Source organism: Bos grunniens, chromosome 1, assembly GCF_055505025.1.
Source record: "Bos grunniens cultivar Pamir isolate PY7600 chromosome 1, Bosgru_T2T1.0, whole genome shotgun sequence".
Classification (NCBI taxonomy): Eukaryota; Metazoa; Chordata; class Mammalia; order Artiodactyla; family Bovidae; genus Bos; species Bos grunniens.
This window is the reverse complement of record NC_141165.1, coordinates 74,130,246-74,148,326: the sequence shown is the minus strand read 5'-3', so window position 1 is coordinate 74,148,326 and position 18,081 is coordinate 74,130,246. Positions and strand designations below refer to the sequence as shown.

At 44.4% G+C, this 18,081-nt stretch overlaps 1 protein-coding gene across 7 annotated transcripts in view; it reads left to right on the top strand.

The window, feature by feature from the left end:
* ABCC5 (ATP binding cassette subfamily C member 5) overlaps positions 1-18,081 on the top strand; it is an 82,232-nt gene that overhangs the window by 37,002 nt on the left and 27,149 nt on the right. For 5 of the 7 annotated variants that reach the window (XM_086396521.1, XM_086396527.1, XM_086396535.1 and 2 more), the window contains 10 exons: positions 419-775; positions 6,043-6,114; positions 8,385-8,509; positions 8,630-8,702; positions 10,307-10,510; positions 11,356-11,499; positions 12,269-12,371; positions 15,684-15,868; positions 16,265-16,411; positions 16,683-16,812. In XM_086396521.1, the coding sequence (XP_086252647.1) occupies positions 419-775; positions 6,043-6,114; positions 8,385-8,509; positions 8,630-8,702; positions 10,307-10,510; positions 11,356-11,499; positions 12,269-12,371; positions 15,684-15,868; positions 16,265-16,411; positions 16,683-16,812 (1,540 nt within the window). Of the gene's footprint in view, positions 1-418; positions 776-6,042; positions 6,115-8,384; positions 8,510-8,629; positions 8,703-10,306; positions 10,511-11,355; positions 11,500-12,268; positions 12,372-13,058; positions 13,108-15,683; positions 15,869-16,264; positions 16,412-16,682; positions 16,813-18,081 lie in introns of those variants that run through there. The other 2 variants (XM_086396543.1, XM_086396568.1) reach the window with 2 other exon arrangements.

Below are 18,081 nucleotides of genomic sequence, written 5' to 3'. Positions count from 1 at the left end.
GGCAGAGTGACAAGAGTCAGAGCAGGAGAGCAATGTGCCCTTTGGTTTTCCTGCTTACATTTTACTGCCTACCACTCAGCAGCTCCTGAATGAGAACAGAGGGCTGCAGACCAGTCAGTTAAATATCCCCTGGTCCTCTTGAGAGTGGTGGAAAAGGAAAGAGGAGTTTAGCATTTAACTGGTAACATAGAGTGTGGGCCGATTGAGGAGGCCCCTGTCCCTCCCAAGGTGTCCCCACATTCCCGTGACCTCTCCATGGGCCTGAGGCTGGGCTACACTAATGAGCTACCTTTTGCCCTTCAGCTTCCTTCCACTGTATAGCCTGATGTGTTTTGCTACGTGAGTGTACGCCCTAGGCTTGTCTCCCTGGTCTTGATCCAGTGTCTCATCTTTGCACCTCTCTCACAACTCCTATCAGAGTTTGTTTCTAATGGAAGAGGTTCACATGATAAAGAAAAAACCAGCCAGCCCTCACCTCACGATAGAGATGAAAAATGCCACCTTGGCATGGGACTCCTCCCACTCCAGTATCCAGAACTCACCCAAGCTGACCCCCAAAACGAAAAAAGACAAGAGGGCTGCCAGGGGCAAGAAAGAGAAGGTGAGGCAGCTGCAGCGCACTGAGCATCAGGCGGTGCTGGCAGAGCAGAAGGGTCACCTCCTCCTGGACAGTGACGAGCGGCCCAGCCCTGAGGAGGAAGAGGGCAAGCACATCCACCTGGGGAGCCTCCGCCTGCAGAGGACGCTCTACAACATCGACTTAGAGATCGAAGAGGTAACTGTCTCCCGGCTGTCCTCTGGGGAGAGGGGGCTGCTACCGTCGTTTCGGCAAAGTGCTTCATGGCTGGGAGTGATTTTGCATTAAAGAGCCAACCTGGCCAGGTCCACTCTAGAAGGGATTCTTAGGAATTTAACACTAGAAATGAATAACAATAGAAATAAATAATAGAAATGCTCTCATGAGATACTCATTTTGTAAACAAGGAAATGAAGCATTCAAGTGGGTTTTCCACAATCTTGCCCAGAGTAGATTTGATTGTTATATTATGTGTGAGCTATAATAATGATTTCTTATTATAACTCTGTGTGAGCTGCTCATTAGTGCTGGGCTATGCATAGCACAGAACCTGGCGTATAATAGGTACTCCCAGTGGTGCTGTCATCAGCAATTCTATTGTAACTTTATTTCTTACTGAAAGCAAAGGCCATTATGGTATATGATGTTACAGCCCAGGACTAGAGTCTCTCAGAAATCTCCCTATAGGGAGTGACTACCAGGCACTCCAGCTTCAAGGCTTAACCTACCGAACATGACTGGGGCCCAGCAGCGTGCTGAGGGCTGCAGCATCCAGAAAATCCAAGGGGTATATATATCTGCTCACTCCACAGCCATTTGTCTTTAAACTTTTTATTTTGTATTGGGGTACAGCCAATTAACAATGTTGTAAAGTTTCAGGTGAACAGCAAAGGGACTCAGCCATACATATACATATATCCATTCTCCCCCAAGCTCCCCTCCTATCCAGGCTGCCACGTAACACTGAGCAGAGTTCCTTGTGCTATACAGTAGGTCCTTGTTGGTTATCCATTTTAAGTATAGCAGTGTATACATGTCCATCCCAAACTCCCTAACTATCCTTTCCCCCCACCCTTCCCCCGTGGTGATCATAAATTCGTTCTCTAAGTCTCCACAGCCATTTTGAGTGCCATCTGTCTGTCAGGCACTGTTACAGAGCAGCAGAAACCAAAATCCCTGCCATCCTGGATTTTGCCTTCTTCTGAACAAAGGCAGATAGTAAACAGGTAAAGGGGCTACAAAGAAAAGGGGATGAAGGGCTTGACGGACAGAGAGCAGGTGTCACTGCAGTTTAAATAGACTATTTGAGGGAAGGCCTCAAACTAAGATTCTGCATTCCTCAGGGCACAGCCAAAAAAAAAAAAGTAATAACAGACATGATGCCTTTTTTTTTTTTTTTTTTTAACAAATTGAAGGCTTCTGGCAACCCTGCATCAAGCAAGCCTGTAGACGTTTTTTTCCCAACAGCATTTGCTTACTTCATATTTCTGTTATGTTTTGGTAATTCTAGAAATATTTCAAACCCTCCATCAGAGAAGATTACGATTCATTAAAGACTCAGATGATGGTTAGCATTTTTTAGCAATATTTTTACATTAAAATAGATACAGTGTTTTTTCTTAGACACAATGTAATTGCACACTATATAGGCTAAAGTATAAAGTATTTACATTAAAATAGATACAGTGTTTTTTCTTAGACACAATGTAGTTGCACACTATATAGGCTAAAGTATAAAGTATTTACATTAAAATAGATACAGTGTTTTTTCTTAGACACAATGTAATTGCACACTATATAGGCTTCAGTATAAAGTAAAGGTAACTAATACAAACACTGGGAAACCAGAACGTTTATTGTGATATTTGCTTTACTGAAATAATCTGGAACCAGACCTGCAGTATGTGCAAGGTATGCCTGTATTTGACCAAAGACTTGAAGGAATGAGCCATGAGAATACATGGGGGAAGAAGAGCATTCAGGCAGAGGGAACAGAAGCACAAAAGCCCTGAGTATGTTAATTGTGCTTTCACAGGAGCAGAGTGAGCATGGGAGAGAGGGGAGGGTACTGAAAGCAGAGAGGATTGGAGTGCCAGAGCCTTCATAATGACTTCTCCTTTACTCTGAATGGATAGAAAAGCCACTAGAGGGATTGGAGGAGAAGAGTGATGTGATCTGACTTACAGATGCAGAGAATCATTCTAGCTTCTGGATTCAGAAGAATGTAGGAAAACAAGGAGTGAAGCCAGGAGAACCAAGGAAAAGCATTAGTTTTCTGGACCAAGGTGGTGGTGACAGAGGTGGTAAGGAATGTTCATCTACCTCACTGGAAGTAGTCTTCAGGGGTTCTAATGTGGTGTGAGGCATGTTGTTGTTGTTGTTCAGTCACCCAGTCGTGTCTGACTTTTGCGACCCCATGGATTGCAGCACGCCAGGCCTTCCTATCCCTCACCATCTCCCGGAGTTTGCTCAAGTTCATGTTCATTGCATTGGCGATGCCATCCAGCCATCTCATTCTCTGACACCCTCTTCTGTCCACAATGTTTCCCAGCATCAGGGACTTTTCCAGTGAGTCATCTATTTGCATCAGATGACCATAATACTGGAGTTTCAGCTTCAGTCCTTCCAGTGAATATTCAGGGTTGATCTCCCTTAAGATTGACCTGGTTTGATCTCCTTGCTATCCAAGGGACTTTCAGGAGTCTTCTGCAACACCACAGTTCGAAGGCCTCAGTTCTTTGGCATTCTGCCTTGTTTACAGTTACAAGCAGGAACCAAAACAGGCGGGAGAAACATCAACAACCTAAGATATGCAGAGGATACCACTCTAATGGCAGAAAGCGAAGAGGAACTAAAGAACCTCTTGATAAGGGTGAAGGAGGAGAGTGAAAGAGCCTGCTTAAGACTAAATATTTAAAAAAAACTGAGATCATGGGATCTACCCCATTCAGTTCAGTTCAGTTGCTCAGTCGTGTCTGACTCTTTGTGACCCCATGAATCGCACCACGCCAGGCCTCCCTGTCCATCACCAACTCCTGGAGTTCACTCAAACTCATATCCATTGAGTCGGTGATGCCATCCAGCCATCTCATCCTCTGTCGTCCCCTTCTCCTCCAGCCCCAAATCCCTCCCAGCATCAGAGTCTTTTCCAATGAGTCAACTCAGCTTTAGTATCATTCCTTCCAAAGAACACCCAGGACTGATCTCCTTTAGAATGGACTGGTTGGATCTCCTTGCAGTCCAAGGGACTCTCAAGAGTCTTCTCCAACACCACAGTTCAAAGGCATCAATTCTTCGGCGCTCAGCTTTCTTCACAGTCCAACTCTCACATTCATACATGACTGCTGGAAAAACCATAGCCTTGACTAGACGGACCTTTGTTGGCAAAGTAATGTCTCTGCTTTTGAATATGCTATCTAGGTTGGTCATAACTTTCCTTCCAAGGAGTAAGCATCTTTTAATTTCATGGCTGCAGTCACCATTTGCAGTAATTTTGGAGCCCCCAAAAATAAAGTCTGCCACTGTTTCCACTGTTTCCCCATCTATTTGCCATCAAGTGATGGGACCAGATGCCATGATCTTAGTTTTCTGAATGTTGAGCTTTAAGCCAACTTTTTCACTCTCCTCTTTCACTTTCATCAAGAGGCTTTTTAGTTCCTCTTCACTTTCTGCCATAAGGGTGGTGTCATCTGCATATCTGAGGTGATTGATATTTCTCCCAGCAATCTTGATTCCAGCTTGTGCTTCTTCCAGCCCAGCTTTTCTCATGATGTACTCTGCATATAAGTTAAATAAGCAGGGTGACACTATACAGCCTTGACGTACTCCTTTTCCTATTTGGAACCAGTCTGTTGTTCCATGTCCAGTTCTAACTGTTGCTTCCTGACCTGCGTGTGGCAAATAGAAGCGGAAAAGGTGGAAGTAGTGACCAATTTCCTTTGCTTGGGCTCCAAAATCATTGTGGAAGGTGACTGCAGCCATCAAATCAGAAGACAATTGCTTCTTGGCAGGAAAGCAATGACAAACCTAGACAGTGTGTTGAAAAGCTGAGACATCACTCTGTCGACAAAGGTATAGTCAAGGCTATAGTAGTCCCAGTGGTCACATATGGTGGTGAGAGCTGGACTGTACAGAGAGGCATGTTATACAGATCCAGAGCTGTACTAAAGGGAAACAAAAAGCTCGTAGCTGTTGGAAGTTACAGACAAGAGGGAAATGGATGAGACCACGTGAAACAACTAGCATGGCTCATCATTGGAGGGCGTGCGAGTCAGTTTTTGGACTTCAGTTACCTTTTAACAGCAGGCTTCTTATTTAATAACAGTTATCTTGAGGCAACTCTATTACATTGCTAGTCAACTCTATTAGAGGATTATTTCTTGTAATCAGGTAAAGTTTATTCTTTTCCTTTCTATCTGTTGACCCTCCTTCTGCCCTTTACAGTCCATGTTCACATGACAGACCTTTAGCTATTCCCCCCAGCCCCTCTCTTTAGGGAAGAGGAGGGAGGTTAACATTTGCCAGATGTCTTCTGTGTCCCAGGCACATGCTTCACTGCTGACATCTTCTTTAGCCACCATGTAGTCGTCAGAACAGAGTTTTCTTTGTGTTAACCTGACTGACCAGAGCAGAGTCTAAGCCTGTGGCTTGGTCTCTTTGTAACCACTGGTTTGTAATCTCTCAGCCCCCTGGACCATGTCAAAAACTTTGTCAAGAATACTTTTATAAGACCTGTCTGCCTCCAGAATCCATGTTCTTTCCACACGACCACTCTCCATCCCCTTCCTCCATGCCAGGCTTGAGGCGATAGAGTGCTGCTGAACAAGCGTCCCTGTTAAAATTATCTGTCTGTTCTTGAAAACTTAATACTGCCCATGGAGAACTCATCATTTTCCCTGGGGATATTCAGTTAATCACAGGCTTGGTTTTCTACTTTCATGTCAGATTGATGGTAAAAATATGCCCTCAGATTCTTGGGAATGTTTTGTAGAAAAATGGAAACAACAGTGCACATTGTGCGTAGTTTTTATTGAAAATGATTTATAGACCCTGAGGAAAAAATCATATAAAATAAAATGAAAATAAAATGATTTTCAGGAGTCCTGTCCTCTCTTTTAAAACCATCAATAAAAACAAACAAGTTATCAAAAAGCATGGGTTGCCAACAAAGTAGGGAAAGGTTTGGGCCTTTCTAAAAGTGATGTGGGACCCCTTAATGCCTATGGCATATTTAAATTTTCTAAAAGGCTTACACATCTATTACCTCAGTGCATCCCCACAGAAACCCTATGACGTGGTTGGCTGATGAGGGAGAACAAAGGTAAGTGACTTGCTGGGTCCTCAGGATGACAGTTCCCATAGTGATGGACTGTCATTAATGTTTTTTTCCTCAAAGAAATCTAAAGTCCTTGACATGAATGGTCAGTATCCTTTAATGACCTTCCTCTCGCATGTGCTTTGTCCAGGGTAAACTGGTTGGAATCTGTGGCAGTGTGGGAAGTGGAAAAACTTCTCTCATTTCATCCATTTTAGGCCAGGTAAGATTTTGTTACTGTCCTGGGCATTTTCTGCTTCTTTCTCTGGATTCTGCTTATTTAGTAAGAGTCTCAGGAAAAATAAGCTTATTTCCTGAAGAGAGTCAGGAAAGGTGGAAACAAAAGGACCCTTGGTCTGTATCATGCTCCTGCCACTCCCCGCCCCACCCCCTCTACTCCTACCCCTTAACAACAGCATTGTATCTGGGATGGGATTCAGTGGGCGCCTGGTGAATGACCCACTGATACCCAGCTGGAGTCACTTGTTCCTCATGCCTTCTTTTATTCAGCACGTGTTTACTGAGTGCCACAGGTGTGCCAGACAGTGTGCTAGGAAATGTCAGAGGTCAGAGACTGACAAACTGCAGACTGCCAGCAAATGGACCAGCCTCACCAACCTCCCTGTCAGGGAAAGGGCCTTCAGGATTTGATCTAGAAACAAAGACCTACTCCATTTTCAAGCTAACCATTAAAAGAATTATGCCCTCGAGGAGTTCATGGTTTGGTTGGGGTGCTAGGCCTTCTAGACACACTAGCACAGCCCAAGGCAGTGAGGGAATAGTGTTCAGAGGGCCCAGAAGTCAGCATTTCAAGTGGGGATCATCCAACTAAGACAGATTATCTTCTACTATGTTTTAGAACCAAATAATCAGGAGAATAAAGCAAAACCCCATGTGCTTCTAAATTTGGATTAAACGAGCTTGGCTTAGATGATTGAGATGAGGATAAGTGTAAGATTATTCCTGCTGATGGATAAGGTCCTCTGAGTCATTTATCCATGTTGAGGAAATTAAACAAATGGGAGAAGGGATTGGGGATGATTTTCATGTAGCATCTAGTCTATGGGTTATTTTGTCTTGTTCGGCGTCATCGTCACAGTTGGTGGAGCAAAGGTGTTCAGGGTGGTCTGAGGAAAGCTGCATCCAAATCTTCGGGAGGGACAGCTCCCCACCCCCACCCCTTCTGGCTTATGAGACTGTGCAGAGGTTGGGCTCAGCCACTGGGGTTTGCTAAGAGCCAAAAACCTCCTATGTAATTTCTGATCAGCCAAATTTCAGGGCCAGTGATGAGAGACACAGGTGGACTGAAAGGGAGGGTTGGTGGGCAGCAGTTAAATTGAAAACTGAACGGGTCTTTGCTTCTGGATCAGATCCTGACAGAGAGGCAGGGGCTACTTGTCAGCCCTGCTTCTTTAGAGTTTAACTCCTTATTGGTGGTCTGCAGTGTGGGGTGTTTGTACTGTAGCAGCTGGAAGAGCTGGATTTCCACAGTAGACCCTCCAGGTTTCTGAACACTCTGAATGCATTATCTGTGAGAGTGCTTACCTGTTTGTGGGCAGTTGGCAGTATGTTACAGTCTTGTGTGTGTCTGCTGTGCGTTACTGTGTTTGAGAGGACAAGCTTGTATGTGCAGATTGGTTAATGAAACCGTTTCAAGCTATAGCATTCATAACGCAAGACAAGCATCTATTGTTAGTCCCTTTGAAAGGAACCCTGAAAGAGAGTAAAGTGATAAATTGATTCGTGTCAATCCCTGCAACTGAAAACATAATTCAAAGCTCACGGCTTATTGTGTAATCTCTTCACATTGGAGTGGAGGGTCTGTTACCATTATGTAAATACTCTATAATGCTGCTGCTCCTAAGTCACGTCAGTTGTGTCCAACTCTGTGTGACCCCATAGATGGCAGCCCACCAGGCTGCCGTCCCTGGGATTCTCCAGGCAAGAATACTGGGGTGGGTTACCATTTCCTTCTCCAGTGCATGAAAGTGAAAAATGCTAGTTGATGTCTAACTGGAATTCCACCCCCACCCCACCCCCGGTCCTCATTTTACAAAAGCAGCTGACCTAGCCAACAGCCTGGATTAATTCTGTAGATGAGTTGGCCTGCCCTCATCTTGAGGCAGGGACTAGCTCTAAATCCTTGCAGCATCCTCCCCAGGGGAATTCTGCAAAAGGGCCTTCTGCTTGGGTTCCTTTAATTAGAACAGTTTGCAGTTAGGAAGAAAGAATGATAAAGTAGCTTATGAGTTGCTGAATGAAATATTCGTTCATTCAAGTCATGGATTATGCTGGGCTCCCATCACACATAAGCAAGGAGAACTTTGATTTTCTTGACTGCTGTGGAACAAATGTGAGAGCTGGATTTGGATTCCAAAAGCATCCAAGGAAACCAACTAGACTGTCAACTCCCTTGTGGAATGTGGGGGGTTCTGTTGACTCAGGGTGATGGCTTTGCATTGTGATGCCATTGGATGGTGTCTGTTTCCCTAGATGACACTTCTAGAGGGCAGCATTGCAGTCAATGGAACCTTTGCTTATGTGGCCCAGCAGGCCTGGATCCTCAATGCCACTCTGAGAGACAACATCCTCTTTGGGAAGGAATTTGATGAAGAAAGGCAAGGAATGTTTGGTTTCTGTCATGCTTTCCTCTTGGCCGTGGGAGACGCAAGGCAGCCCAAGTCACCAGGCTCTACCCCAACCATGCCCCTGACTCTGGGTCTTTTTGTGTCCCTCAGATACAACTCTGTGCTGAACTGCTGCTGCCTGAGGCCTGACCTGGCCATCCTTCCCCACAGTGATCTGACAGAGGTACCGGCCTTCTGCCCCTGCTGGGCCAGGCTATTTAGCAGAGAGGATTATGGCAGTTGGGGGGCAGAGCTGTACCGGAACTGCCTCCTAGGCATGCACCTTAAATTGTGGGAGAAGAACTTTCACGGGAGTTTTGCTTTCATTGGGACTTTATGTTAGGGACACGTTTGTTCCTAAGGGCAGGGATAGCAACATTGCCTATTTTAAGCACGTAAATTTCATGTGTTGTGGATTTTAAACAAAATCCCATTGTTGGTGAACAGTTCATATTTTCTGCACTGTTCATATTTAAAACCATTATTCAATCATATGCCTGTTGAGATTCCTTGAACTTTATTCTTCCAACCTCTTTTTACTCATGTAACTCTCTAGAGAGCTGACTCCCTCTAGAAAGAAAGAGGCCTTAACATAAAGCTGGCTTTCATTGCTTCTCTGCCCTTGAGTAGTTCCCCGAGGCTTGTCTTTGGAACTGGCCCTCAGTGTTAATGCTCATCTTCCATGACCTGCCCTTGAGGTCTCTGAGGCTGACTTTTATTCAATTGACTTCCATTTAAGCCCTCAAACCAGATTGGAGTGGTTTGATTAATTTACTGGTTCTCAGATTCCGGTCCCCTGATTAGCAGCACATCAGCAACATCACTGCAGACTCTCAGCCCCACCAGAGACCTACTGAATCATGACTTGAGAGGTGGGGCCCCTCAGTCCATTTTAACAAGCCCTGCAGGTAATTCTTATACATGCTCTTATTTGAAAATCTTTGAAATAATTGAAGTTTTTTTTTTTAAGGACAAGATTTTTAAAAAAAAATACAGTGCCAGTTACTGTTTGACAATCGGTTTTTTTTTTTTCACTTAGTAACATTTATTAAGTGCTTATTATATGTCAGCTGCCTGTGCAGAAGCTTCTGGGGGCACTGGGAATATAAAAGAAAAGGACAATAATCTGTATCCTCAACAAGCTTACAGTTAGGAAAGACATACTGACAAATAGGCACAAAATAAGGTGATGAAAGAGTCCCCTTTCTTTTGGGTGTTAGTGGAGAAGGGGAGGGTAGGCTTTGCAGAGGAGAAGATGCCAGAACTGAGCAGACAAGTACAGAAGGCATGACAGTAGTCATGCGTGTTCATAATGGACACCAATGTAACTGAGCAGACACACCTGCTCAGATCCCAGGGTATAGAAGGGGCATTGACAGCGGAGGCTAAGAGTTGCTAGAAAGCCAGTTGGTAAAGGGCCTGCTTTGTCAGCCATATCTGGAGGCTTAGATTCTGTCCTTTAGGACTAAGCAAGATGGTCAGCTTTGTGTTTTGAAAAAGTCATTCTGCCCATGGAGAATGGATTGTAGTGGGGCATCCAGAGGATGTGGTAAGGCTCAGACACAGGATTGGTTAGTAACCAGATGGTTGTGGGAGAGGATGAGGCATTGGGCTGATATCCCCAGTTCTGGTGTGGGCCCTAGAGGATACAGTGGCATTCCATCCAGGTGGGGAAATAAAGAGAAGGAGCTGGTTTGGGTGGAAGAGAGGAGAGGTGACTGAGGCAACCACTGAGTGTTGTTCTGGACTTGAACTGGAGACTTCCTTGTGCTTTCTGGGTTCCTGTAGATTGGTGAGCGAGGAGCCAACCTGAGTGGCGGGCAACGCCAGAGGATCAGCCTCGCCCGGGCCTTGTATAGTGACCGAGACATCTACATCCTGGACGACCCCCTTAGTGCCTTAGACGCCCACGTGGGCAACCACATCTTCAACAGTGCTATCCAGAAGCATCTCAAGTCCAAGACGGTTCTGTTCATTACCCACCAGTTACAGGTATGTGCTTCCTTCCCCAGGCTACCCACCTTGACTTGGGCAGGGAGAAACAGGGAGGTGGGCTTGGTCCAGGTACCTTCATGGGGCTCCTTGAAGTCCCTGGAATCATGGTGTTCCCTTCCTCAGCAAATAGCCTCCTGGCTCATTGTACCAATAAAGCTTGTTGTACCAGATGGCCATCTGAATCAGAGATCCTTGGAGCATGTTAGCTTTTGCATATAAATCAGTAAGTAAAAGGGCTAAGAGGAATAGGCTGAAAATGGAGTCTGGGTAAGAGATAGTTTGGAAAGCATTCTGTTAACATCTATATGCGAGTGGGTACTGTTTAGGAAAAACAAGCTCTTCTCACTCTGTCATTCCATAACAAGCAGCCACTTCAGAGAGCAGCTCAAGGAGGTTGCCATCTGCTTTGCTTATGTTGTCAAGTTTAGGGGGCTAACCCCCTGTTCTGCCACAGAAAGTCTAATTATGTGTACTTCTGCGTCTAGTAAAGGGATGTAAAGTTTAATAGAAGACTGTGTGGCTTCATCAGCAGATTTATATCAAAAACTGGAGAACCTGCTTTTTGAACTATATCACAAGACACGAGAAACTAAAGCAGGAGTTCTCAGTCTTAGCTCTCTGTTGTGGGGGCCTGTCCTGTGCATCCCTGGCATCTATCTACCAGATGGCAGTAGTACCCCCCCCCCCATTGTAACAATCAAAAATGTCTCCAGATATCGCCAAGTGTCCCCTGGGGGGGCTTGGCCACCTCCAGGTGAGACCTGCTGAAGTAAGGTGTAGGGGTTTGGATGTATTTGCACAAATAATCAGCCACACTACGTTGTCCCTGTCTTTGTCTCCAGTACCTGGCTGACTGTGATGAAGTGATCTTCATGAAAGAGGGCTGTATTACAGAGAGAGGCACTCATGAGGAATTGATGAATCTAAATGGTGATTATGCTACTATTTTTAATAACCTGTTGCTGGGAGAGACACCCCCAGTTGAGGTAAGATTTGCATGTGTGTGTCTTTCTAGTGAGAGACAGATGTTACCATAGTGAATGATGGAGAAATCTCTGCTGAACTCATTGTCTGTGTCTTGCTGGCAGGGGCCCTGTTTTCCAGTGACCAGATTACTATGCTTTAGTCCACACACTGGTTCTGTTCTAGGAGGGAAGGACTGAGGGACTAGAGAACCAAGATCTTCTGTCACTGAGAATTCATCAGTAAGGCAATGACAAGGAGAAGGATGTGGGCTCAGTGTGTGCTATTGTTCAGTCATAACTTAATTTCTTAAACTTAATTAAATCCTAACCAGAGCGTTACGAAAGTGCCTTTCTTAATAATCAAATGAATAATGTGGCAGGCAAGAGACATTAAATCCTGTATACATTTGAAAATTATCCATGGTGTCTTGGCTGCCAACTTGGCACTTATTAACTAGCACTGACTGTGTCCCATTTACTGGCTTAGGCTCTTTATAGATGTCATCCAGCTGATACTTTGCACAAGTTAGAGTGGATAAGAATAGCATAAAGTCTACTGTGTTTGGAATTTAGGTCTTTAGGTACTTTGGGGAGAGCAGGGTCTATGGAATGGCCGGAACCCAGACCTCAAAGATGTCAGGAGTTAGGGAAGTAACAAACTTTTAAGAAGTTGGACGTGTCTCTTTTCAAGAAGAGCAGCGACTCCATGAATGCATTTGCTAACATGTCCTTTGGACATTTATCTGAATGGCCATATCATGATAACTGGAGAGACTTTTTTTTTCATTAGATTAATTCAAAAAAGGAAACCAGTGGTTCACAGAAGAAAACACAAGAGAAGGGTCCTAAAACAGGATCAGTAAAGAAGGAGAAAGCAGTGAAGCCAGAGGAAGGTAATGAACCTTTTTGAGAATTGTCATTAAAGTTTTTGCTTTTGTTTTGTTTTGGCATTTTATTTGCATATATCTATTACATCCCTAGAAAAAGGATCCCATGGTTTTCCCTCTAGAGTGTTTTCATGCACTTGCTTTTTCATGGTCCATGATGCCAGATGAGATTGTCAGTACAATGAAAATGATGGGATGGGGGCTCCCATTTTTCCACATATTTGGGTTGCCCATCATATCTGGGGCTGATCCCTCCTCACTTGTTTAACCTGCCCATGAGGTTCACAGCAATTTTCCCAGTCCTGTGATCATCAGTTAAATTTGCCCATATAACCACACTTCACCATCAAGTCAAAAGCCTGCTGATGACTGTGGCACATGGACTAGTAAGAACCTGGTGCTTGCCTCTCTTTTTGGCATTGATGATGCTCTTGAGGTCATCAGCCAGCCAGGGCATTCATGAGCACCAGTACAGCAGTGCAGAAAGATGATGTAAAGTATGTCATTAAAGTTTATCAGAAATTATGCCATGTAGCAATTCATGCTGCCTGTTGTAGAACACCTGGCCTTATATTTCTAGAATAACAAGATTCTTATATGATTATTGGGAGACCATGAGGCAACTTCTGTTTGCTCAAATAGACCAAGGCAATAAAAATGACCTTTACTTCTATGCCTTTTTTTGCTATGCAGGGTGGAGTGAGGTGTAGGTAGTCATAGCTGAGTCATCTTTACGGAAAAATTGAATCATGGATAGAGGTATACCTTTCTTTCCTGTGATTCATCTCTCCTCTTTAAAAGTCATGCCAACCAAAGCAAAGGCATGCTAGCTCTAAGAATGCCCACATCCTCAGTTAACCCCCCTCTACCCCCTCCCCTGGTACAATGATCACTCCTTGGCTTGTCCCAAGCAGGCACCAGCAGGGCTGTGGTGAAGAGTTACAGCCAAGATTTTTCCTACTTGATTTTCCTATCCAGACTCCTTGGTCCTGTTTTTCAAACCCTTCATCTTATCAACCAAAACAAATCTTGAGAGTTGGAGAAGCTGTTTGCAATACCTTAGGCATTTTCACTTTTGTAAATAATAAATAGAAATGCATTCCTGTTTTAAAGTTATTTCTTCAGTGTTACCTTCTCACCTGACATGTTGAACTTAGGACTTTTTTTCTGGTTTGCCGTGTTGTTTTCATTTCCTTGGTCTTAAAACTGCAGCAGACATTGGGTGTTAGGAGTTGACCATACTGATTCTTTTCTTTCTTTTAATAAGCCCTGTATGAGCTCTTGAATTCAGGTGTGATTGGAGGTACCTTACTCTCACAAAGCAAACAGCACAGAAGGCTGAGACATCTGTCAATTCCTGCCGCAGGCAGTAGGCAAAAAACAGATTGTCTTTAGGGGACATGTGACCTAGAGACTCTCATCATAAAGTGCTCGAGGCCTGTGTGGCTTGTTCCAAGATAATTGCATAGCATATGTGATAAAGAGGTGGGGCTTTCTCTGTATTCTCTTGTCAACATCAATCTCCTGACCAGTCCAGGGAGCCCCTAGGAAATATCCTTAAATGTTTTTTTTCCTCCCACAGTCAGTTACCCCATCCTACTGAATTTACTTCCTGAATACTCCATCCCCATGGCCACAACCCTGGTTTTCAGTCAGTCAGTTCAGTTGCTCAGTTGTGTCTGACTCTTTGTGATCCCATGGACTGCAGCACACCAGGCTTCTCTGTCCACCACCAACTCCTGGAGCTTATTCAAACTCATGTACATCAAGTCATTGATACCACCCACCCATCTCATCCTCTGTCATCTCCTTCTCCTCCTGCCTTCAGTCTTTCCCAGCATCAGGGTCTTTTCCAATGAGTCCGTTCTTCACATCAGGTGGCCAAAGTGTTGGAGCTTCATCTTTAGCATCAGTCCTTCCAATGAGTATTCAGGACTGATTTCCTTTAGGATTGAGTGGTTTGATCTCCTTACTGTCCATGGGACTCTCAAGAGTCTTCTCCAACACCACAGTTCAAAAGCATCAATTCTTCGGTGCTCAGCTTTCTTTATGGTCCAACTCTCATGTCCGTACATGACTACTAGAAAAACTGTAGCTTTGACTAGACAGACCTTTGTCAGCAGAGTAATGTCTCTGCTTTTTAATATGCTGTCTAGGTTGGTCATAGCTTTGCTTTCAAGGAGCAAGCATCATAATTTCATGGCTGCAGTCACCATCTGCAGTGATTTTGGAGCCCAAGAAAATAACCCTGGTTCTGACCTTTATCATCTCCCACCGAGACTGTTACAGTTGCCTCCTTTTAAATCTGTCTTCCACATGAACAACTAGGAGATCTAGTTAAAAACAGGAGACCAGCCAACTGCCTGGGGCTTGAGGCTATTCAATGCCTTCCCAGTTTCAAAGCAGCATTTTTAAAATCTTTTTCCTGATGTGGCACACATAGAAAATCCATTCTTTGTCTGAGATGCTGGGATGCATGGAAGAGGCTGCCTGAGGTGGCTGGTCTGGCCATTCCAGTCCCATCTCCTACAGTAGGGCTGGGAGTCAAATCTCTACACCCCTGTAGCCCTTTCTCTTGAGAAGTTCTTATCTGAAGAATAATGTTCAAATACCTTTATCCTCTGACCACAGCCTGCTTAATAAGCCTTATCTCCTGCCACTCCTTAGGCATACGGAATATTCTAGCCATGTTGAATTGGATATCTGTGTATACTGATTTCCTGTTTCCTCACACCTATGCCTATCATTTCCCCACCTGGCTAACTCTGGCTTACCTTTCACCTGCAGTCCAGTGGGTAGGACTCCACACTTTCATTGCAGAGGGTGTAGGTTCAACCCTGATAGGGGAACTAAAATCCGAGTCATGCTGTGCAGCTAAAAAAAAAAAAAGACACAATATGGACTACATAGAAAGTCTCACCTGGAACCTCCCTGCTAAGCCCCTCACAGCTCCCCCAAGTAGGTTAGGTGCACTTCCTGAATGTTCCCATGCTGCCCTACAAGTAGTTCCAGCATTGGGGTTAGCACATTTTACTATAATTTTGTACTTATTTATCTATATGTGGATGATCTGAGCCAGGGACCTGGTCTTAATCCTTTTTGCCTCTCCAGGGCTTATTCCTGGGCGTGGTTCATAATAGGTACCTAGTAGATAGATATTAAATGGATAAATGAATGCTCCTGGAAAGGGGGAAATAATTCCAACCTAGAGCTCTGTGAAACTGTAGGCTCTCTTTGGTTCTCCTCTTCTACATGTGACTTCCTTCTAGAAAAGCAGCTTTTCCTTTCTGAATTCACGTTTCTCTTTTCCTCACCTAGGGCAGCTCGTGCAAATGGAAGAGAAGGGGCAGGGTTCTGTGCCCTGGTCAGTGTATGGTGTCTACATCCAGGCTGCTGGGGGCCCTTTGGCATTCCTGGTCATTCTGTCCCTTTTCATGCTGAATGTGGGCAGCACCGCTTTCAGCAACTGGTGGTTGAGTTACTGGATCAAGCAAGGAAGTGGGGTAAGATTTCTCATTGATGGGAAAATTGTACGTCTAATAATATGGCCATCTCTTCATATTTCCTGGCTCTTCTTAGGGAAAGTGCTCTAGTTTTCTGTTAAGAGAGGTAATTAACAAAGATTACCCAGGATTAAAGAGATGAGTCCCTAATGTAACCTCACCAGGTAGTTGCTCCCTGACCAACTCACAGAGCAGTAGCGCTTACCAGGAGCACATCTATAGGCTGTCTGTTGTCATTAGAGAAGAGAGGGGAACAGGCAAAGCCTGCCTTGTGTTTGTCTCCACCAGCTCCCAGAGTTTGTTTCCTGTACCCTGCCTTGAGCCAAGAGTGGCCCTGACAAGGGCTTCTTGGATGTCCCTAAGGGTCTTGCCTCACAGAACCTTGCTTCCAAACAGAACACCACTGTGACTCAAGAAAATAGGACGTCTGTGAGCAACAGCATGAAGGACAATCCTCTCATGCACTACTATGCCAGCATCTATGCCCTCTCCATGGCAGTCATGCTGATCCTGAAAGCCATTCGTGGAGTGGTCTTTGTCAAGGTATGCACTGGGGCCTCTGCTCCTCTTCTCACTGGTGGCTCTGTGGTCAGGCTTCTGCCTGGCACCTCTCGGGTTTATTCTGAGTTGGGGAGCTCCTCTGAAGCAGGATGCCTCTTGCCGAAGTGACCTGCATCCCGTCAGCCTCAGCCCTTTCCGGTTAGCCACCTCCTTCCTCCACAGCCACTTGCCCTTCTCTGGCTTTGGACCCGTGGAGTGGGTTCTGAGCCTACTGAGTCCTGGGTCTTTGATTGCTCTGTACTCTGCTCCTCAGGGCACATTGCGAGCCTCCTCCCGACTCCATGATGAGCTTTTCCGAAGAATCCTTCGAAGCCCTATGAAGTTTTTTGACACTACCCCCACGGGAAGAATTCTCAACAGGTTTTCCAAAGACATGGATGAAGGTATTTCTCACTGCTTCTCTCTGTTGTGCTCCAGAGCATGAACCACCCAGCACAGTGGCTGCAATATTTGCATCAGGAACATGTTAGCTTGGGCATTTTCTCCACATTGCAATTTCTCTACATTGCAATTTCTCTTTAGGCTAAGGACCTATCTGATTTTTCATCTTTCATGTGAGCTCTTATTTGATCTTATTTAACCTGAAAACCAGTTCAGAGTGCTGACCATAAAGGCTTTGGACAGGGTGTTTGAGAGTCCAAAAGACATATTTACTTGTGGGTGGTGTGTAGGTTCCTGGACACGTACAGTCTCTTGACAGGTTTGCTGGATGCTGAATGCTTCATGGGCTGTGCCAGCACCAGAACTTAAATACACTTGACCCTTGAACAACAGGTTGGTTGAGTCTTTGGATATGAAACTGTGGATGAGGAACCACATCTATGGAGCGCTGACTGTAGATTACATGCAGATTTTTCACTGCATGGAGGGTCTGTGTCTCTAACCCCCATGTTATTCAAAGGTCAACTGTACTCCCATAGCCTATAATAATAGTGATGCTATCTGACATTTTTTGAGGGCTTACTGTGTTACAAGCAGTTTTACATGCATTATCCTAGCCATCATAGCAGCCCTGTGAGGTGTGGGTATCATTTCACCCATGAAATGCATGGGAAAGCTGATATCTAGAAAGGTTGACTTGCTCAAGATTGCACAACTATTAAATAGCAAGCTGCAAATTGAGCTCAGATCTTTTTGACCCCAGAACTAATGTTTTTAACTACTTACTGTGCTGCCTCCATAGAAGGAGTTTGTTTCAGATGTTGATAGGCCAATGTATAGCTATGGCCAGAGGTAACAAGAGATCAAAACCATCACTGATACACAAAATAGTGATACACATGTGTGTGATATGATCACATTTGTATTAAACTCACATACGCACAGATGAATAGAAAAGAGACTGATGAAAATCAGTGGTATCAACATGTCTCAGATTTGTAAGAAAATAGGTGGGGGGAGGAGATGTCCAAAATAGGTGAAGAAAATGTTAACTCTTGGAGGTTCTATACTCTTCCAGTTTTTGTGTATGTTTACAATTTTTGTGTATGTTTAAAATTTTCCATGAAAAGTTTCTTAAATGTTAGCAGCAGTTCATTCATATTGGTAAGAATAAGACTATGTTTATTTAATTTTTTGCATATTTATTTTCCAAATATTTTATAGCAAACATATATTACTTTGCAAAGTGGAAAAATGTTTAAGGGGGTTGG